The 21,643-nt window shown below is 58.8% G+C and overlaps 1 protein-coding gene across 1 annotated transcript; it reads left to right on the top strand.

Annotated features, from left to right (window-relative positions):
• The first annotated feature begins 2,505 nt into the window (after window positions 1-2,505).
• Window positions 2,506-21,490, top strand: LOC144732820 (cytosolic 10-formyltetrahydrofolate dehydrogenase-like). The gene is made up of 23 exons (XM_078614434.1): window positions 2,506-2,551; window positions 6,143-6,288; window positions 6,591-6,825; window positions 7,220-7,385; window positions 7,751-7,852; window positions 8,625-8,714; window positions 9,196-9,330; window positions 10,743-10,868; window positions 11,038-11,129; window positions 11,462-11,609; window positions 12,799-12,918; window positions 13,250-13,377; window positions 13,611-13,761; window positions 14,036-14,106; window positions 14,290-14,395; window positions 14,699-14,786; window positions 15,151-15,244; window positions 15,474-15,573; window positions 16,009-16,107; window positions 17,253-17,418; window positions 18,433-18,538; window positions 19,230-19,429; window positions 20,240-21,490. Exons 2-23 carry the CDS (start codon window positions 6,162-6,164, stop codon window positions 20,293-20,295), a joined length of 2,706 nt encoding a protein of 901 aa, XP_078470560.1. The 5' UTR covers window positions 2,506-2,551; window positions 6,143-6,161; the 3' UTR covers window positions 20,296-21,490.
• Window positions 21,491-21,643: the final 153 nt, after the last annotated feature.

Here is a 21,643-nt window from a genome sequence, read left to right as displayed (position 1 = left end):
ACAACCACAACACAACTTAGATTAAATCCATCAATCTAACTCTGTACTACAACACACATGGTCAAACCAAAAAACATTTTCGAAATCACCAAAATAAGGCTATAAAAGCAATGTAACAGTGATCATAGGAACTGTGACCGAAATTTCACAATAAACGACATAAACCACATGTACCACCAAAACCCTGTAGCCATAGCTGGCTGCATGAGTCACTCCACAACAGCAGGAGCATCAGTAGGAGTATCAACATTTTTCAAATGCACCTTTAAAGATCAGCACACTAAATGACTTGCCCCTACAGTCTTAAGGTTATCCGGGGGATTTTTGTCTTTGCTCGAGTGAGTGGGTGGGCGAGTGACAAGAGTGGGTGAGTGGTTGTTGTGGGTGATTGGGGAATAGGGCGAATGAATGGGTGGGCGAATTGAACGGTGAGTGGATAGCAACGTGGTCGAGTAGGTCAGCGAGAGATGGATGGAGGAGATGGAAGGTGAGTGAAACTCGCGTGAGAGGCAGCTGAGAGATGAGGGGTGAGTGAAAGGAGATGGGATTGGTGGACGATTCGATCAGAGGGGAGCGTGAGTGGGAGAGCTGGGGGGCGGGAGCTGGTGGGTGGAGAGGGCTTCGGTCTAATTTTGGAAGCTGAGCCACTGCCCCATGACGCGAGGCCTCTGCCTCCTCCATCAGGGCCTGGCGAGACGTGGACGCAGGTAGGAACCGGGGCTGACCCTCGATCGGGGGGGGGGTCAAGGGGATCCAGGGGGAGGGGGTTTGGGAATTCCCTCGCCACGGGACCCCCTCCCCCCTCCCCCAACAGAGACCCCCGCTACTCGGGCCCCTCTCTTGTCTGCTCCACTCCGTGTTTTCCTCACACAGGCACGGGGCTCACTCTGTCGTCGTGATGAAAGCGCGATATCGCGAGTAATCTCGATATCGCGATATCGCGAGTAATCTCGATATCGCGATATCACCCGTGGGGAGCGGTCGGTGTCGCGGTTCGCGTGCTGCGCAAAACGAACCCGGCGAGACCGAGTTCGATTCCCGCTCGCGACCAACATCTGTGGCCATTATCTGAGCCGGGTCCTTGGCCTCCGTCAAGGTCGACTCAGCCTCAAATGAGTGCTCGGCGTGGTGTATTCACATCGTCGCTGGGGAGACAAAGGCGACCGGGCGTGGTCCTTGCCTCCACCCCCCCCTCGCCCCTTGTTGTGCCGTGCCGGCCTTCGTGGGTTCCTGCACACGAGCAGCACTTGCCCCCTACAGTCTGGGTAAGGCTACACGGGGGCCCTTTGGCTTTGTGGGAGTCGCGCGCCACCGACCCCACCCCCACCCCCCCGCGCGCGCGCGCCACCGCCTCCCCGGGGTCGGGGGGAGGGGGAGAGGGGGGAGGGGGGGGGACGAGGAGGTCACCTGAAGCGGGGCCAAGTTACAGAGGGGAGACGATGGGGGAGGAGAGGAGGGGGGGGTGATGGGGGTGAGGAGGAGAGATGACGGGGGGGAGGGGGGTGATGGGGGTGAGATGAGGGGGGGGGTGAGGAGAGATGAGGGGGAGGGGTGATGGGGTGAGGAGAGGTTAGGGGAGATGAGGTGATGGCGGGGAGGGGGGAGACGAGGTTCCATGAGGGAAGACGCCGCGAAAAGTTTGCGACCTTGAGTGGCGAGTTCACGCGAGGTCGCGGGCCGGAGAGAAGCGGCTGCTTCTGCGCAGCTGTTGCTGCTGCTGTTGTTGTTGTTGCTGTTGTTGTTGCTGCTGTTGTTGTTGTTTCTGTTGTTGTTTCTACTGTCGTTGCTGCTGCTGCTGCTGTTGTTTTTTTAACTTGCACCCCCCCCCCCTCCACCACGAAACATCCAACCCCACCGCCCCACCGTATAAAGTCCTCCGGGCCCCGGTTCAATCCACCACCCCCCACTCAGCGTGACGCAGCACAGGGGCCGAGGGGGTCATGGGGGCCCTGATAACGGGGTGCACGAGAGGACAGGGGGGATGGGGGGGGGGTACGCAACGAAGGTTTGGGTCAGTGCTGTCGGTGGTGGCACCCTGCAGCCCTCTGGGGGTGGTTGCGCGTCGTTGTCTGTGCAACGGTGGATGTTTTTGCATCGCCACAGAGAGAGAGAGAGGTCGTGGTGGCTGTCGGGGGGGGGGGAGGCCATCATACAGCAGTGGACAGACCCTGGCTGCGTGCCGACGTCATTCAACTGGAAGGGGACGCGGCTGTCAGGGCAGTCGGTGGTGGGGGGGGGGGAGACGACGCCCACGTGGTCGCTTGCTCCGATTGGCCACGTTTCGGGGGCGCGTGCTCGCACTGACCAATCGCGGCGCGTTTCGCCGGAGGGGCCCCTTTATCAGTGACGTCAGATATTTACACGGTAGCCCCGCCCCCCATGCCCCTCACCCCCCCCCCACTCCCCCCCACCCCCACCATCGGGCCCCATCAAAACGCGAGACGCGCGCGGAGGTCGAAGTGAGAGCGGGAGAGGTGAGGACGAGGTGAGGACGAGGTGAGGACGAGGTGAGGACGAGGTGAGGACGAGGTGAGGACGAGGTGAGGACGAGGTGAGGACGGGGTGATGGGGATGCAGGTGATGGGGGTGAAGGTGATGGGAGGTGCAGGTGATGGACGTACAGGTGATCGAGGTACAGGTGATGGGGGTGCAGATGTTGAGGTGCAAGTGATGGGGGTGATGGGGGTGCAGGTGATGGGGGTGCAGGTGTTGGATGTGCAGATGATGCGGGTGCAGGTGATGGTGGTGCAGGTGATGGTGGTGCAGGTGATGGGGCTGAAGGTGATGAGGGTACAGGTGATGGTGGTGCAGGTGATGGGAGGTGCAGGTGATGGGGGTGCAGGTGTTGGATGTGCAGGTGATGGGGGTGCAGGTGATGGGGGTGCAGGTGATGGGGGTGCAGTTGATGGGGGTACAGGTGATGGGGGTGCAGGTGTTGGATGTGCAGGTGATGGGGGTGCAGGTGATGGGGGTACAGGTGATGGGGGGTGCAGGTGATGGGGGTACAGGTGTTGGATGTGCAGGTGATGGGGCTGCAGGTGATGAGGGTACAGGTGTTGGGGGTGCAGGTGATGAGGGTGAAGGTGATGGGGCTGAAGGTGATGCCAGAGGCTAAGACGCGTTGCTGGATCAACGTATTCGTTCTGCTCCTGGGTGAAGGTTACTCGAGATTGAGTTCAACTCTCCATCCCACCACCTCTCGGTGTCATCGCTCTGAGCCCGGCCACCCTCAGTAGCTGCTCCGGGTTCCCACGCTCCGCTGTCTCCTGAGCTTGTGCCCCTCTGACAGAAGTCTGATGTCGTCTAGCCAACTTGCTGTACTGCAATTGCCGCCTATAATTCCGGTTTCGAAACGAAACAGAGAGAATAGGCTTCGCTCTTTTCCACAGACACAATTGCTCAATCCGAGCTATTACTGATGTGATATTTGTATTGCCTCTGTGCTGGTCGCTTTATGGCGTGATCTGGTCTAACACTGCTGAGTGTAGGCCACAAAGTTGGCCAATCAGTTTCAAAGGCAATGCATATATTGGTATCAAAGCACGTTTGTTTGCATGTTTTACCACAAGCTTGTGTGGTTAATGCTGGCACGATGCCTTGCAATAGCCGTCTATTTGGTCTTTGAACATATTAACACCTCCTGTTTGATTGCCGGAAACGGTAAAGTATATTACCCTTTCATCGCTCATGTCTTGATCCCAACTTCGTGGCCTTCTGTATTGGCTTCATCTTCATTGCTGTAGCTGTGTTGTATTTACTTCGGTCCAATGTGGTGGCTCGGGTAGTTTTGTTGTTGTTGTTACAAACGACTCGTCCTGGTCTCTTTGAGTTTCTCTACCTGGCAATGAACGGAATCAACTTGGGAGTGTGTCGCTATGTTCCGCTACGTTCCCCGTATATCTGCATTACCGTCGCAATTGTGGCGTTTGTGATGCGAGACGAGGACACGTGACAGGTGAGACGGGAACGGAAACTGCGCAGAGAAGGGTGGAGGAGATGCACGATGGGAATTACAGCGAGAGACAGAGGGACACGAGGATTAGAGAAAACACACACGAGTTGCAGACGTTATCTTCGTCATCATCATATTGATCCAACAGTGGATATATCATAATGAAAGCATGGGGAGATGCACGCTGGAAGTTCCACTGTTACACAGAAAGAGGAACGCGTGCATTAGAGAATATACACGTGTTAGAGACATCATCATATTGATTTTCATTCAGTAGTGAGTGGCTAGATCATTATGATATCATGGATAGATGCATGCTTGAAGCTGCACTGAGACACAGAGAGACGGATACGTGGATTAGACAACGCACGCGTGTCAGGGACCTCATCATCGTCAGCAGCAGCATCATCAGCAGCAGCATCATCATCGTCAGCAGCATCATCATCATCGTCGTCGCAACGCCTTGCTAAGAGAAGTGAGGCGTGTGCAAGGCGCGTCACGGCTGGAGGGGGCGACGATGGCCTGTGGTCGAGACCGGTTGATAACGGCGGAGCGGCAGTCGAAGGAGGGAAAGAACTCGCCCGAGAGCGCGTCCACAGCGGAGACGGAGAGGAGATGAAATCGGCTTCGTGTGCGGCAGGAGCCGGGCGGATCGGCGCGTCGCGAGACCGCGAGAGGTGGCTACGTCTAGGGGAGAGAGGGGAGAGAGGCCTTCATCCAGCAGTGGATTGACTCTGGCTGCTGCTGATGATGGTAGTGAATGAGTAGCATTGTTTTGTGATCTCCCTATCGCCGTGTTTATTGTCCTAAGGGGGACAGCCCCATTATCCCCCGACGCCAATCCGCTCACAATCGAGGACAACATTTACCTGTGGGCTCGTGGCCTGAAGACGTCGCCGCTGTGACGGAGCGATAACATTGTACACGTCGACGAAATCGCCCATCAGAGATTTGCCCCCCCCCTCCCCCCTTCGCGACCCCTGCTGGCGTAAGGAGGCCTCCACTACTAGTTGGAAGAGCTGAGTCGACCTAGGGGGAGGCCCAGGACCGGTTCACGGGTTTTCGCCGTGAGCGGGAATCGAACTCGGCTCGCCGGGTTCGTAACGCAGCGCGCTAACCGCTGCACCACCGCTCGCCCCACTGCTTACCCCACCATCACCACCACCAACGCGCGATCTGCAGATCATAGACTTGAATGGTGTGAACTCATCATTTATGCTTCTGCTGGGGGGGGGGGGGACATAGGTGGGGGTGGGGGGTTCAAGTAATTTTGGACCATTGTTTTAACTGCCGCCCTGCGAGATCGCACAGCACCGGTGATCTCTGGGAGTTGACCTCTACACCGCGGTGGCAGCAACCCATGTCTGGTTAATAGACCCGCGGTATTAACCAGGGTGGCCGCGTGGTTGCGATAAGGGGTTGACCCGGCCAGCGGGCAGTTGGCTTCTGTGATCGGGCGTTCCGGGTGGCTTCGGAGCGAGGATCCGCTACCAGCGCCGTGCCAAAACCCCTCTCGCTGGGAACTGCAGAGCTCGTTCTGATAGACCCCGCGCTGACTGAGAGCTCTGCCTGGGTTTGGTCTACAGTGGGGAAGGTAGCAAACCCTTCCACCCACTCACTCATCAATCCACCCACTCACTCATTGATCCACTCACTCACCCACCCACCACTCACTGATCCAACCACCCACTCACCCACCCACTCATTCACCCACTCAAACACCCATCCACTCACCCATCCCCCCACTTACTCATCCACCCACCCCCACCCACTTACTCACTCACCCATCTACCCACTCACTCACCTATCCAACCACCCACTCACCCATCCACTCATTCACCCACATATTCACCCACTCACCCACTCACCCATCCACCCACTCACTCATCCACCCACTCACTCACCCATCCACTCACCCACCCATCCACTCACCCAATCACCTACTCACTCAATCACCCACAAACTCACCCATCTACTCACCTAATGAACCACTCACCCATCCACTCACTCAATCGTCCACCGACTTGGGTTTCCAGGTGTCCGGGTTTGGTGTGGAAAAGGTGGACACCCGAGCTGCGATGGAACTTTCCTTGTGAGCCTACAGGTGATGGAGTTTCACCTGGTCACGGGGTCTCACCTGGTGACAAAGTCTCACCTGATGACGGGGTCTCACCTGGTGTGCATGTGCAGGTGAGAAGGAGGAGCCAGGATGCGCGTGGTGGTGATTGGGCAGAGCCTGTTCGGCCTGGACGTGTACCGGGGTCTGCGCGAGGATGGCCACGAGGTTGTGGGCGTGTTCACCATCCCCGACACGGACGGGAGGCCAGACCCCCTTGGTGAGTAAGCCCCGAAACTCGATCGACCCTCCGAGATACCATCTATCCACTCGAAACCCTACACACATCTTGGATGAGTCGGTGAGTGACCGAGTGAGTCGGTGAGTGACCGAGTGAATGCGTGATTGAGCGAGCGGGCGACCCGCTGAGCGGGGCGAGCGACCCGCCGATTGGGCGAGCGACTCACCGAGCGGGCGAGCGAGCCGCCGAGCGGGCGAGCGACCCGCCGAGCGGGCGATCGACCCGCTGAGCGGGCGAGGCGGTTGACCGGGGCGTCCGTCCCCTTCTGCGCCGCCTCCCAGGTGCGGCGGCCGAGGCGGACGCGGTGCCCGTCTTCAAGCCGCCGCGCTGGCGCCTCAAGGGGCAGCCCGTGGCGGCCCTGCTGGACACGTACCGCGGCCTGGGCGCCGAGCTCAACGTGCTGCCCTTCTGCTCGCAGTTCATCCCCATGGAGGTGATCGACCACCCGCGGCACGGCTCCATCATCTACCACCCGTCGCTGCTGCCGCGGCACCGCGGGGCCTCCGCCATCAACTGGTGCGGGGGGGCGGGGGGCGGGGGATGATGAATGATGGTAGTGGGGATGGATGGTGGTGGTGCCAGGGGTGGCGGTGGTGGTCGTGGGGATGGGGGTGATGACGATGATGGTGATGGTTGGGATGGATTCTATTGGGATGGGGGTGGTGATGGTGATGATGGTAGTGGTGGGGATGGGAGTGATGATGGTGATGGTTGGGATGGAGGTGGTGATGACGGTGGTGGTGGTCGTGGGAATGGGGGTGGTGTTGTTGATAGTTGCGATGGGGTGGTGATTGTGATGCTGCTGCAGATGCTGCTACTGCTGCTGATGCTACTTCTGCTGATGATTATGCTGCTGATGCTGCCGATGATGCTGCTGATAATGCTGCTGCCGATGATGATGATGTTCCAGGACACTGATCCACGGGGACGCGAGGGGCGGCTTTTCGGTCTTCTGGGCGGACGCGGGTCTGGACACGGGCCCCCTGCTGCTGCAGAGGGAGTGCGCCGTGCTGCCCGACGACACCGTCAGCTCCATCTACAAGCGCTTCCTCTACCCGCAGGGGGTCACCGCCATGGTGCGGGGGGGGAGGGGGGGAGGGGTGGGCGGGGGGGCGTTGGCAGCGGGGGGCATGAAGACTCAGGCACGAACGAGGGGGAGGGGTGGGGGCGGGTGGGGATTGTGGGTGGCAGGGGAAAGAGGGGGGGCGAAAATTTGACCACTATAGTAATGGGGGGTGGGGTGGAGGGCGAGTGGGATTGAGGGGTAATGAAGGCCATGGTATGGGGGGTGAGGGAGGGGCAAGGGGGGCATGTAGGCCAAGGTACGAAGGGTAGGGGGGTGGTTTAAAGGTGGGGGGGATTGAGAGAGGGGGGCGTGACACGGGAGGGGGAGGGGAGGGTACCCCCCCCGCCACCTCCAACTCTGCCTCTGTGCCCCCAGGTGGAGGCGGTGCGAATGATCGCTGAGGGCACGGCCCCCCGCATCCTCCAGCCGGAGGAGGGGGCCACCTACGAGGGCATCCAGAAGAAGGACAACGCGCAGGTGAGCTCCCCACGAGTTCCTCGTGACCCCAGATGACCCCGGTGACCCCTGATGACCCCAAGGCGGTCCGAACGGCGGTGACGGGGCTTAGCGGAAGCGAGTTTTTTGCCGCTTGTTGCCGAGGTTCCTGGTTTGAACCCAGCGGGGCCACCCTGGTCAATACTGCGGTTGTCTGCGCATTCACCGCGGTAAAAACCAAAAACTCTACGACGTCCACTTCGCCCGCGGCGGTTGTTAGAAGATCCCATGACGTCATTCGCAAGAGTAGGCCGCTGCGTGCCGGCGTCACAGTAGCAAATTTGAAAAAAAAATCACACCGCAAATTGCTCAGTCATTGCCCCCCGCTACTGGAAAACTGATGCCCACTCGCAGGCCAGGTGCTGCTTGCTCCTCGTGGCGCACGGGGACAGCTGCCACTGGGGGTGCCCTTCCACTGGTTGAGATGTCAGGCGCCGTGAGTCGCACGGTCCACTCCACTCCCTCCCTCCCTCCCCTCCCCTCCCTCCCCTTCTTCCACTCCACTCCCTCCATCCCTCCCTCCCCCTGGGGTCGATAAAACGAGTACCACATTGTGGGAAATGTCAATCCTTTTTATTTGTCTTCTATGGATCGACTCGTCCCGGTCATAGGAATGTGGAATTGCTACCACTGGCTTTGAATGACTGTAAACAGGAGATGAGCACCAATATTTTTTTTTATTATCCAAGATGACCTGAGATGACCCCAGGTGACCCCGAGTGACCCCGGCTGACTGGAGCGTGCTGTCGTGCAGGTGAACTGGGATCAGCCGGCGCTCGCGATTCACAACTGGATCAGAGGCAACGATAAAGTTCCCGGGGCATGGACGTTGATCGAGGGGGAGGTGAGAGAGGCTTCCACCCCGACCTCCTCCTCCGATTCTCTCTGTCTCTCTCATTCACCTCCTGCCTACAGGCCACGCCCCCCACCCCAACAATCTGGCTGTCGCCTGATGAAGCTAGTTGCAATTACTGGTGAAACGTCGTACTCAGATTATAAATGTTGTGGCTTGGCTGTGCTAGTGACGAATTGGCACGTTCTGTTTACATGACAACCCCTTACTAATTGGCTGCGTCGGGTGGTGGCGGGTTTAACGACACATTTACATATTTACGCGATCTAACCCAAAAAAACCTCTTATGGATACAGAAGCTACACACCCACCATTCCTCCCGCACATGCTGCTGATGATGACGATTCTGCTGATGATGATGATGATGATGCTGATGATGATGCTGATGATAATGCTGATGATGCTACTGATGATTCTGCTGATGATGATGCTGATGATGACGCTGATGGTGTTCTCCCTGCTGCCCTCTCAGCGTGTCTCCCTGTTCAGCTCCTCGCTCTACGAGGGCCCGGCCCCCACGGGGCAGCCCCTACCCATCGAGGGGGCAGCGCAACCCGGGGTCGTGACCCCACAGGGGCTGGTGCTGTTCGGCAACGATGGCAAAATGGTGACGCTCGCTCAGTCACTCGCTCGGTCACTCACTCGCTCGGTCACTCACTCGGCCACTCAATCGGTCACTCAATCGGTCACTCCCTCGGTCACTCGCTCGGTCACTCGCTCGGTCACTCGCTCAACCACTCGCTCGGTCGCTCAATCGGTCACTCACTCAGTCACTCGCTCGGTCACTCCCTCAATCACTCGCTCGGTCACTCGCTCGGTCACTCGCTCAACCACTCGCTCGGTCGCTCAATCGGTCACTCACTCGGTCACTCAGTCATTCCCTCTGTAACTCCCTCTGTAACTCATTCTGTCACTCGCTCGGTCACTCTTTCTGTAACTCACTCTGTCACTCGCCCGGTCACTCACTCAGTCACTCACTCTGTCACTCACTCTGTCACTCCCTTGGCCACGCGCTCGGCCACTCGCTCGGCCACTCAAGTGGGACTACACACAGCATCAGCATCGCTTCTGACAGGCAGACTCTGTGAAGCATAGAGGCTCCTCCTGCCTTCGTGATGGCCTTTCCACTATAAGAGTGACAGCGCCAATACCGAATGTACTCAATAATGATGGTGATGGTTAATGATGATGGTGATGATGATGGTGGTGGTTGTGATAGTGGTGATGATGATGAGATGATGGAAATGATGAAGGTGGTGATGGTAGTTTATGGTGGTGATGGTGATCATGATGGTGGTGATGGTGGTGGTGATGAGTTGACGGTAATTTTGATGGTGGTGATGGTAGTGATGGTGGTGGTGGTGATGGTGATGATGATGGTGGTGATGATATAATGGTAATGGTGCGATGTTTGATCTGGTTGCGAGCGAGCGTGGGGAACGCGTGGAGCGGCCGGCTCAAGTCCGACGAGCGGGGATGGGGGGGGATGTCTCCGTGTCTCTATCTGCCTGTGTCTCTCTGTTTTGTTCTGTGCCTGTGTCTCTCTGGATCTATAACTCTGCCACTCTGCGTGTCTGTGTCTATGGGCGTGGTGCTGGCCGTGCCGGCCTTCGTAGGTGCTGCTCGCTAACAGCACTTGTCCCAACAGTCTGTTAAGGCTACACGGGGAATCTTTGCCTTTGCGTGTCACTGTGTCGGTGTCTCTGTGTGGTAGTGTAGCGGTTAGCGCGCCGCGCTACGAACCTGGCCACCCGGGTTTGATTCCCGCTCACGGTCAACACCCAGTGACGATTAATTGAACCGGTCCTGGGCCTCCCCTAGGTCGACTCGGCCTCAAACGAGTACCTGGTGAGGTGTGTAAACATCGCCACTGGGGAGATAAAGGCGGCCGGGCGTGGTGCTGGCCACCCACACCCCCTCGTGTACCGTGGGGGTGTGGGTGGCTCGCTAAACAGCACTTGCCCCAACAGCCTGCTAAGGCTACACGGGGGATCTTTGTCTTTGTGTGTCTGTGTGCAGCTCAGGGTGCAGGTGCTGCAGCTGGAGAGCGGGAAGACGATCCCCGCCTCGGCCTACTTCTCCCAGGGGGATGCGCAGAGCCTGGAGCTCTCGGACAGCGAGAGGGACGTCGCCGATAGAGTGCGGGTACGGAACCGAAGGCAAATGCCACCCCCCCACCCCCGGGTCGCCGGGTTCATAGCGCGGCGCGCTAATCACTACACACACACACATGCTCACACACATGCACACGCACGCACACACTCGCCGTACCCATCATCACCGCCGGGAGTGTAAACCTCGGTTTTGACCCCAGGCCGTGTGGAAGGGCATCCTGAGCAACGTGGACGAGGTGGTGGATGCCACGGACTTCTTCAAGAGTGGAGCCGGCTCCATGGACGTCGTGCGGTGAGCTCATGGGGTCGCGGGGTCACGGGGTCACGGGGTCGCGGGGTCACGGGGTCACAGGGTCGCGGGGTCACGGGGTCGCGGGGTCACGGGGTCGCGGGGTCACGGGTGTCACGAGGTCACGGGGTCGCGGTTGCAGGGTCATGAGGTGACAGGGTTGTCGGTAATGAGGTGACGAGGTGGGAAGACGATGAAGTCACGGGGTGATTGACCAACCAGATGATGGTGCTACTACGTCATGTTGGATTGATGAGGTCGTGCGATGACGATGACGCGGCAGGCTGGTGGAGGAGGTGAGGGCGTAATGACGAGGTGATGTGACGACGTGGCAGGTTGGTGGAGGAGGTGAGGATGCTGTGCAGCGAGGTGGTGCTGCAGAACGAGGAGGTGTACATGGCGAGCTCCTTCGCCGAGTTCATCCAGATGGTCGTGCGCAAGATGCGCGGGGAGGGCGGCACGGGGGACATCGTCGTGGACCACGTGAGACACGCGGAGACACGTAGAGACGCACGGGCACACAGAGACACGGAGAGACACGCGGAGACACGGGGAGACGCACAGAGACACAGAGACACGGAGAGACACGCGGATACACGTTGATACGCACGGGTACATAGAGACACGGAGAGACACGCGGAGACACAGAGACACGGAGAGACATGCGGAGACACGTAGAGACGCACGGGCACACAGAGACACGAAGAGACACGCGGAGACACGTAGAGACGCACGGGCACACAGAGACACGGAGAGACACGCGGAGACACGTAGAGACGCACGGGTACACAGAGACACGGAGAGACACGCGGAGACACGTAGAGACGCACGGGTACACAGAGACACGGAGAGACACGCAGAGACACGGGGAGGCACGTGAACATCCGCGGACACACGGGGAGACTGGGACACGGGGACGCTCGGACACAGGGATATACGAGGAGACACATGGGGACATGGGGACGCAGGGACATGGAGACATGGGGATGTGCAGAGACGTGGAGACATGGGGACACAGGGAGACACGGGGGACGTGGGGTCGCGGGGAAGTGGGGAGACACGAGGAGACACGGGGAGACACGGGGAGACGTGGGGGGACACGGGGAGACGTGGGGAGACGTGGGGAGACACGGGGAGACACGGGGAACGTGGGGTCGCGGGGAGACGTGGGGAGACACGGGGAGACACGGGGAGACGTGGGGAGACACGGGGAGACACGGGGAACGTGGGGTCGCGGGGAGACGTGGGGAGACACGGGGAGACACGAGGAGGCACGGGGAGACACGGGGAGACACGGGGGACGTGGGGTCGCGGGGAGACGTGGGGAGACACGGGGAGACACGAGGAGGCACGGGGAGACACGGGGAGACACGGGGAACGTGGGGTCGCGGGGAGACGTGGGGAGACACGGGGAGACACGAGGAGGCACGGGGAGACACGGGGAGACACGGGGGACGTGGGGTCGCGGGGAGACGTGGGAAGACACGGGGAGACACGGGGAGACGTGGGGAGACACGGGGAGACACGGGGAACGTGGGGTCGCGGGGAGACGTGGGGAGACACGGGGAGACACGAGGAGACACGGGGAGACACGGGGAGACACGGGGGACGTGGGGTCGCGGGGAGACGTGGGGAGACACGAGGAGACACGGCGAGCTCTGCCGTCCCGCAGGTGGTGCTGGAGGTGAACGCGATGACGGTGCGAATGCCGCACCAGGGATTCATCGGGGGGGAGTTCGTGGACGCGGCCGAGGGGGCGACCTACGAGACGGTGAACCCGGCCACGGGAACGGTGAGTGGGCGCTCACCGGGCGGCAGGGGGATTGGGGGGGAGTGGGGAGGGGGTGGAAGGGGTTGGTGATGATCATGGTGATAGAGGTGTTTTTGTTTCGAGTTTGTGGTAAAGTTGGTGGTGGTGGTGTTGATGATGCTGGTGGAGGTTAACATGGTGACATCTGAAACAGCCCTTTCCCCCATACTTTCACTAACCAGTGCGGTGAAGTATGGTCAAACAACCCCTACGGCCAACACAGCGTGGGGGGGGGGGGGAGAGGTTGCGGGCCTTCATCCAGCAGTGGAGTGACACAAGTGCGTTGTCCCCGTGTCACCCCGCGTCCCCGCAGGCCATCTGCTCCGTGTCTCTGTGCACGGCCCCTGATGTGGACCGCGCCGTGGCGGCCGCCAAGGACGCGTTCGAGCGCGGGAAGTGGAGCCGCATGAACGCGCGCGACCGCGGGAACCTCATGTACAGGTGCGCGCACATGGCAGCACTTGCCCCGCCGGCCCGTGTGGGCCATACCGGGGAAGGGGAACCTTTGTCTTCATCTTTCTGGGCTGCTCTTTGAGAACATCTGGGCTGGCACAGACACACGTCCACGTGACCCACCGACCCGGCATGACCCACTGACCGGGTGACCCCCCTCCCTCATGACCCCCCCCCCCCCCATCATGACCCCCCGCCACCCACCCCGCGCACGACCCCAGGCTGGCGGACCTGATGGAGCAGCACCAGGAGGAGCTGGCCACGATCGAGTCGCTGGACTCGGGCGCCGTGTTCACGCTCGCGCTCAAGACGCACGTGGGGATGTCCATCCAGACGTTCCGCTACTTCGCAGGCTGGTGCGACAAGATCCAGGTGAGACGCGGGGGTGGGGGGGAGACGTGGGGGTGGGGGGGAGACAGGGTGGGGGAGACACGGGGGAGACGCGGGGGTGGGGGGGAGACGTGGGGGTGGGGGGAGACAGGGTGGGGGAGACGCGGGGGAGACGCGGGGGTGGGGGGGAGACGCGGTGGGGGAGACGCGTAGGGGAAATAGGGGGGAGGACAACAGGAAGGAGATTGTCTTCCTAAGCTTGACCTCTGACCTGGTCTTTGCCCCCGCCTCTCACCCTTTGCCCCCCCCCCCTCAGGGCTCCACCATCCCCATCAACCACGCGCGACCCAACCGCAACTTGACCTTCACGAAGCGCGAGCCACTCGGGTGAGGTCACCGGCGTCACCGGGGTCACCGAGGTCACCGAGGTCACTGGGGTTACACACGGCCTCTGGTGTTTATTGAACTGCAATAATTACATTTTCACATCCACCGTGTCCCCCCGTGTCCCCCCGTGTCTCCCCGTGTCCCCCCGTGTCTCCCCGTGTCCCCCCTACTGTGCCTCTGCAGGGTGTGTGCTATCGTCATCCCCTGGAACTACCCACTCATGATGCTGTCGTGGAAACTTGCCGCGTGCCTCGCCGCCGGCAACACGGCCGTGGTGAAACCGGCGCAGGTCAACAACCAACATAACCACCACCGCTTCCAGCACCACAACCACCACCAGACCCACCATCACAAACACCACCGCAACCACCACCACAACTACAACACCGCCACTAAAACTCACACCACCTCTAACACCAACAACAACAACAACTCTACAACCACATCCAGCAACACAGAAACCACCATCACCAACTCAAACACTACCACCACCACAATGCTGATGATGCAGACGATGACGCTGACGATGATGCTGATGATGATGCCGATGATGCCGATGATAATGATGCGATGCTGATGATGCTGTGTGCAGGTGACTCCGCTCAGCGCGCTCAAGTTTGCGGAGCTCGTAGCAAAGGCCGGATTCCCCAAGGGAGTCATCAACATCCTTCCTGGCCCAGGTATCCCTCACCCACTCACCCCTCTTCATCCACCACCCTCACTCACCCCTCTTCATCCACCACCCTCACTCACCCCTCTTCATCCACCACCCTCACTCACCCCTCTTCATCCACCACCCTCACTCACCCCTCCCTCCCCACTCCCCCTCCCCTCTCCGCCTCCTCGACTCCCCTCCCCCTGCCTCAATGATCCACTGACCCACGCCTGTGCACATGACCTCATGACCCACTGCCCCTGATCTCATGCCCATGACCTACTGACTCTGTCCCAACCCTGACCCAAATCTAACCCTGACCTGTTCCACTGACCCACGAATGCACTGACCCACACCTGTGTCTATGACCCCATGACCCACGAACCCAGGCTCAGTGGTGGGCCAGCGGCTGTCGGAGCACCCGGATGTGCGGAAGCTCGGGTTCACGGGCTCCACCGATGTCGGCAAGCAGATCATGAAGAGGTGAGCCCAGGTAGAAATCCTCGGAATAGGATCACCTTGTGCCACACAGGGACAGCTGCCACTGGGCGTGCCCTTCCATGTGTTTCAGATGAGGGTGTAATGGTGTTCCGGCATGAAGGAGGGCGCTCTATCAATCACAGTGTCATCATCATCACCATCATTGTATCGATGAGGTATTACCCATAATCCACCATGACACCGCGTCATCTGTCTCTGTGCTGCCACACAGCTGTGCCACGGTCAATCTGAAGAAAGTGTCTCTGGAGCTGGGTGGCAAGTCCCCCCTCATCATTTTCAACGACTGTGACCTGGACAAGGCGATCCGCATGGTACGCCCTCCCCCCCCCCAACCCATCCTCCAGCCCCCCACTCCACATTACCACCTCCTTTACCTACCCTCGTCCACTCTCACCCTGATCATACCCCCCACCCAACCCCCTAACCATGCCTCCCCTGTGTCCCCATCTCCTTGTCTTTCCATGTCCCCGTCTCCCCGTGTCCTCGTGTCCTCGACTTCATGTGTCCCCGTGTCCCCGTGTCCCCATGTCCCATGTTCCCATCTCCCCCTATGTCCATCCACGTGTCCCCGTATCCCCGCATCCTCATGTTTCCGTCTTCCCGTGTCCCTGTCTTCCCGTGTCCCCGTGTTCCCGTCTTCCCCTATCTCCACCCGCGTGTCCCCGTCTCCCCGTGTCCCCGTGTTCCCATCTTCCCTTATCTCCACCCACGTGTCCCCGTGTCCCCGTCTCCCCGTGTCCCCGCAGGGCATGAGTGCCGTGTTCTTTAACAAGGGGGAGAACTGCATCGCCGCGGGGAGGCTGTTTCTGGAGGACGGGATCCACGACACGTTCGTCACCAGAGTGGTGACTCCTGCGCCACCACCACCACCACCACCACCTCCACAACAACACCAAACAACAGACATTCAACTACAACCGGCAACAACAATCAACAATAATAATAAAAGCCCCATGTGTCACTGTGTGTCCCCGCGTGTCACGGTGGCGAGATGTTAACTACCTCGCCGGGTATGCAGGAGGTCGTGGGTTTGATCCCGACCCTGATGCCTGTTGTATATTTGGAGTTTTGTGTGTCTCTCTCCACGTAGTCGCGTGGATTTTTTCTCCGGGTCCTCCGTGTTTTTTTCCTCCACATTTAGAAACTTGCGTTGAGATTATTATTTGGCTGCTATAAATGTCCACGTGATAAGCCACTTCCTAGAGCTATCATATGTGGCCAGGTCGCTTCTGAAAAAGAGATGTACAGCTCAGTGGGCCTAACCTGGTTAATAAAATATTGTTTAGTTTACACCATTGGAACCTCATTTGCCAGAAGAAAAAATATGATAATTGGTTTTTTACCCTTTTTTATCTGGCAACAAAACTGACACCTTTTTTTCTTTCTGGCAAATGAAGTTCCAATGGTGTAAATGCTTACCCCGAGCTCTCATACTCTGATGGTGCATTGTCTTTGAGTTGTGCGCCTTTTGGCGTCATCTGGCCCAACCCATGTGAGACTAGGCTCTAAGGAAAGCTGTCTCGGGTGTGGACCAATCAACTTCAAGGACAGTGCATACATTATCAGAGTTATGTGTTTTGTTTGCATTACGACTGCAGGTATTGTGGTCAATGCAAACATGACTCCTTGTAAAAAAAGGTGTCAGTTTTGTTGCCAGATAAAAAGGGTAAAAAACCATCTTCTTGGTTCTTTCGGTAAAGTCACGTAGAAGGGAAGTAATAAAATAATAAAAATAAAACATAATAAAATAATTCTCACGACGTTTCGGCCACAACGCAAGCAGCCGTCCTCAGGTGAAGACCAGGTCTGTCGGGGAGACAGCGTCTGAATATGTTTTATTTTTATTAAGATAAATCCCTGCAGTCACGAAAGCTTTAAATCGAAAGGTAAAAAAGCAATTATCATTGCTTAGTTTGTTTATGGCCCCCGCGTGCCCCCTTCGTATCCCCGTGTGTCACCCCCCCCCCCCACCCCCGTGTCCCCCGTGCAGGTGGAGGAAGTACGCAAGATGAAGGTGGGTGACCCGCTGGACCGCAGCACGGACCATGGCCCCCAGAACCACGCCTCGCATCTCAGCAAGCTGCTCGAGTTCTGCGAGCGCGGCCGAAAAGAGGGGGCCAAGCTCATGTGTGGTGGGGGGCAGGTGAAGCGGCCAGGTGAGGGAGGCGGGGGGCGGTGGGGGTGTGTGTCTACGTGTGTGGGGGGGGGGCACAGGAGTGCGGCGGTTAGCGCTACGCTGCGCTACGAGCCCGGCGACCCGAGTTCGATTCCCGCTCACGGCGGCCAACACCGGTGACGATTATTTGAATCGTTCCTGGGCCACCCCCTAGGTAGAACAACTGAGCACCTGGTGCGGTGTGTAAACATCGCCACCGGGGAGACAAAGGCGGCCGGGCGGGGTGCTGTTACCCACCCCCTCGTGTGCCGTGCCGGCCTTCATAGGTGCTCGCTAACAGCACTTGCCCCAACGGTCTGTTACAGGCTATACGGGGGATCTTTGTACAGTACACAACTCTCATACTCGTCCCGTTTTTCTGTCCCATGTCTCCCCCACCCCCTCTCCCGTTGTCCCTGTGTCCTGTTCTCTGCACATGTCTCCCGTGTCCCCATGTTCCTGTCTTTCCCTCATGTGTCGGTGTCTCCCATGTCCCTGTGACCCCGTATCCCTGTCTCTGCCTGGTGTGCCTGTGTCTCCCCCTGGTGTCCCCGTGTCTCCCTGTTGTTCCTGTCTCTCCCTGGTATCCCCCCATGGTGTCTCCCCCGCGTGTCCCCGTGTCTCCTCGTGTCCCCGCACCGCGTGTCCCCGTGTCTCCTCGTGTCCCCGCACCGCGTGTCCCCGTGTCTCCTCCTGTCCCCGCACCGCGTGTCCCCGTGTCTCCTCGTGTCCCCGCACCGCGTGTCCCCGTGTCTCCTCGTGTCCCCGCACCGCGTGTCCCCGTGTCTCCTCGTGTCCCCGCACCGCGTGTCCCCGTGTCTCCTCGTGTCCCCGCACCGCGTGTCCCCGTGTCTCCTCGTGTCCCCGCACCGCGTGTCCCCGTGTCTCCTCGTGTCCCCGCACCGCGTGTCCCCGTGTCTCCGCGTGTCCCCGCACCGCGTGTCCCCGTGTCTCCGCGTGTCCCCGTGTCTCCGCGTGTCCCCGCACCGCGTGTCCCCGCACCGCGTGTCCCCAGGGTTCTTCATGGAGCCCACGGTGTTTGTCGACGTGCAGGACCACATGTTCATCGCCCAGGAGGAGTCGTTCGGCCCCATCATGATCATTTCCAGATTCCCCAGCGGGTGAGAGGGGGGGGGGGGCTAGTGGTGGGGGGGCTAGAGTAGGTTCATGGCCTCATGTGTTGCAGATGAGTAGAAAATCAAGATCAAGTGCAGGTGCGCTCCGTACAGCGGACCCTGCACGGATGATCTGGCTGGGTGTGTACCGCCCTGTCTACGCGTACCGTGCTGTGTGACGCCGGCTGTGTTTGTGTGCATGACGCTGTGTTTATGTGTGTGGTGCTGTACGATGGTTATGTGTTTGGTGCTTTACGATGGTGTATGACGCTGTGTGTACGGTGCTGTACAATTCTGTATGACGCTGGCTGTCTGTGTGATGCCCTACGATGCTGTATAACACTGCGTGTATGTGCGGTGTTCTACAATAGTGTATGCTGCTGCTGCTGCTGCATGCGTGAGTAACGCTGTACAATGCTGCTGCGTGACGCTGCGTGTATGCGATGCCGTTATGGCACTGGCCGCGTGTGTGCGTGACGCCGTGTGATGCTGCACGGCGCCATACCCTCCCACCCCTCACCCCCCCGGCCCACGTGCTGCCAGAGGTCGCAACTGGGTACCTGATACCCGTACCCTACCCGATACCCGGCTACCCGTACCCGGCCGGGTACGGGTACCCATTTGCGACCCTGGTGCGGCCGGGTACGGGTAAGGAATCAAAACCCGCTTGCGACCTCTGCGTGCTGCCGGCGTGCAGGGACGACGATGCCGTGTTGCGGCGTGCCAACGCCACGGAGTTTGGGTTGGCGTCGGGCGTGTTCACACGCGACGTGGGGCGAGCGCTGCGTGTGAGCGAGGCACTCAACGCCGGCACCGTCTTCATCAACACCTACAACAAGACGGACGTAGCGGCGCCCTTTGGGGGCTTCAAGCAGTCGGGCTTCGGCAAGGACCTGGGTGAGCGGGGCGTGCGTGGCGTGCGGGGCAGGTTACGTGGCGGTGGTGGTGGTGTGTGGTGGTGGTAATGTGTGGTGGTGTTGTGGCGGTGGTGTGTGGTGGTGGTGGTGTGGTGGTGGTGGTGTGGTGGTGGTGGTGTGGTATGTGGTGTGTGGTATGAAGTGGTGGTGGTGTGGTGTGTGGTGGTGGTGGTGTGTGGTGGTGGTGGTGTGGTGTGTGGTGGTGGTAGTGGTGTGGTGTGTGGGGTGGTGGTGTGGTGTGTTGTGGTGGTGTGGTGTGTGGTGGTGGTGTGGTGTGGTAGTGTGGTGTGGTGGTGTGGTGTGTGGTGGGGGGTGGTGTGGTGTGTGGTGGTGGTAGTGGTGTGGTGTGTGGGGTGGTGGTGTGGTGTGTTGTGTGGTGTGGTGGTGGTGTGGTGTGTGGGGTGTGGTGGTGGTGTGGTGTGTGGTGGTGGTGGTGTGTGGTGTGGTGTGTGGTGGTGGTAGTGGTGTGGTGTGTGGGGTGGTGGTGTGGTGTGTTGTGTGGTGTGGTGGTGGTGTGGTGTGTGGTGGTGGTGGTGGTGTGGTGGTGTGGTGTGGTGGTGTGGTGTGTGGTGGGGGGTGGTGGTGGTGTGGTGTGTGGTGGTGGTGTGGTGTGTGGTGGTGGTGTGGTGGTGTGGTGGTGTGGTGTGTGGTGGGGGGTGGTGGTGGTGTGGTATGTGGTGTGCTGCTGGTGTGCTGCTCGTGTGGTGTGCTGCTGGTGTGCTGCTCGTGTGGTGTGCTGCTGGTGTGGCGTGCTCACGTCCGCGTGCCGTGTGTCCGCATGTCTCCGCAGGTGAGGAAGCCCTCAATGAGTATCTGCGCACCAAGTGTGTCACTGTGGAGTATTGAGCAGCAACACCTCATCACACACCTCGTCACACTCACCTCGTCACACTCACCTCGTCAACCTCACCTCGTCACACTCACCTCGTCACACTCACCTCGTCACACTCACCTCGTCACACACCTCGTCACACTCACCTCGTCAACCTCACCTCGTCACACTCACCTCGTCACACTCACCACGTCACACACGTCGTTATACACACCTCTTTACACTCACCTCGTTACACTCGTCTCGTCACACTCACCTCGTCACACGCACTTCGTCAACCTCACCTCGTCACACTCACCTCGTCACTCACCACGCACCTATCATGAACCTGAACACTCACCCCATTACCCATATATTATTATTGCTACTATATGCAGGGTGCTTCAAAACAATGTTTTTAACACTTCTGAGAATTGACAACAAACAAGATCACGAGACATGTGCTGCCACCGGGGCTCTGGGGACCACCTGGAGAAGATTCCAGGCCACGTGTTGACAACGATGGCGAACAAGTGGAGACTCTAACATTTTGAAGCTATGAACATTTGTTATCACGCTACAGTTCATTGTCCGTTCTTTTTTTAAATCCTTTATATTAAGTTCACTTGCTTGCGCGCTTACGACCGTGCACATCTTTCGGTCGTTTTTTAACCCACTTCCCGTGATCCAATCGAGGTGACATTTTGCACACAGACTCGTTGTGCGTGACAATTTATTTTCGTGAAATTTTTTTTCAAAATGTTCCACTTTTTAGGGAATTTTTTTTTCATATTTAATTTAAAATACCAATGTGATAAAAATGAAACTCTTACTCAAGAAAAACAGAAATGAATAATAAAATAAAACCGATGCCACGCATATAAAGGAATTATAGTGAAAAACTTAGTTTTTACGGGTTAATTTTTTTCCCCATTAAAAACGATAGTCCCGTGTGAGTGTTCACATTTTTTTTAAGCACCCTGCATATCAGCCACACTTCTCATCACACGTAATTTGCCAATGACGCACTTTCTCCAAAACCTCATCACCCACACGCCTGCGAATGCCACCTCTTCGGAGAGCGAACATCCGTTCATCGTCCACCCCCCCCCCCCCCCCCGCTTGGAACAGCGACCCTTTCTCGAGCTCCACCGCACCGCGTCGCCCACTGCGTCGCCCGCACCACGCCACCGCTGATCCGTGACCAATTAAAAACCAATCAAGTCTTGACTCTGTGGATTCATCGGTTTCGGGTCCTGCGGTGTCGATGCACATGGGGCCATGGTGAGGGGTGGGTGGTGAGGGATGGGTGGTGAGGGGTCGGTGGTGAGGGGTGAGTGGTGAGTGGTGAGGGGTGAGTGGTGAGGGGTGAGTGGTGAGGGG

Source organism: Lampetra planeri, chromosome 44 (assembly GCF_965212315.1).
Source record: "Lampetra planeri chromosome 44, kcLamPlan1.2.h2, whole genome shotgun sequence".
Taxonomy (NCBI): Eukaryota; Metazoa; Chordata; class Hyperoartia; order Petromyzontiformes; family Petromyzontidae; genus Lampetra; species Lampetra planeri.
Note: the sequence above shows the minus strand (reverse complement) of the source record. Positions and strands in the feature narration are given on the sequence as shown.

Coding starts and splice junctions, on each gene's coding strand:
- LOC144732820 (XM_078614434.1), top strand. CDS start 6,162: ATGCGCGTGGTGGTGATTGGGCAGAGCCTGTTCGGCCTGGACGTGTAC. Junction 11,130..11,461: donor GGCTCCATGGACGTCGTGCG/GTGAGCTCATGG, acceptor ACGACGTGGCAG/GTTGGTGGAGGAGGTGAGGA. Junction 13,762..14,035: donor GCTGGTGCGACAAGATCCAG/GTGAGACGCGGG, acceptor CCCCCCCCTCAG/GGCTCCACCATCCCCATCAA.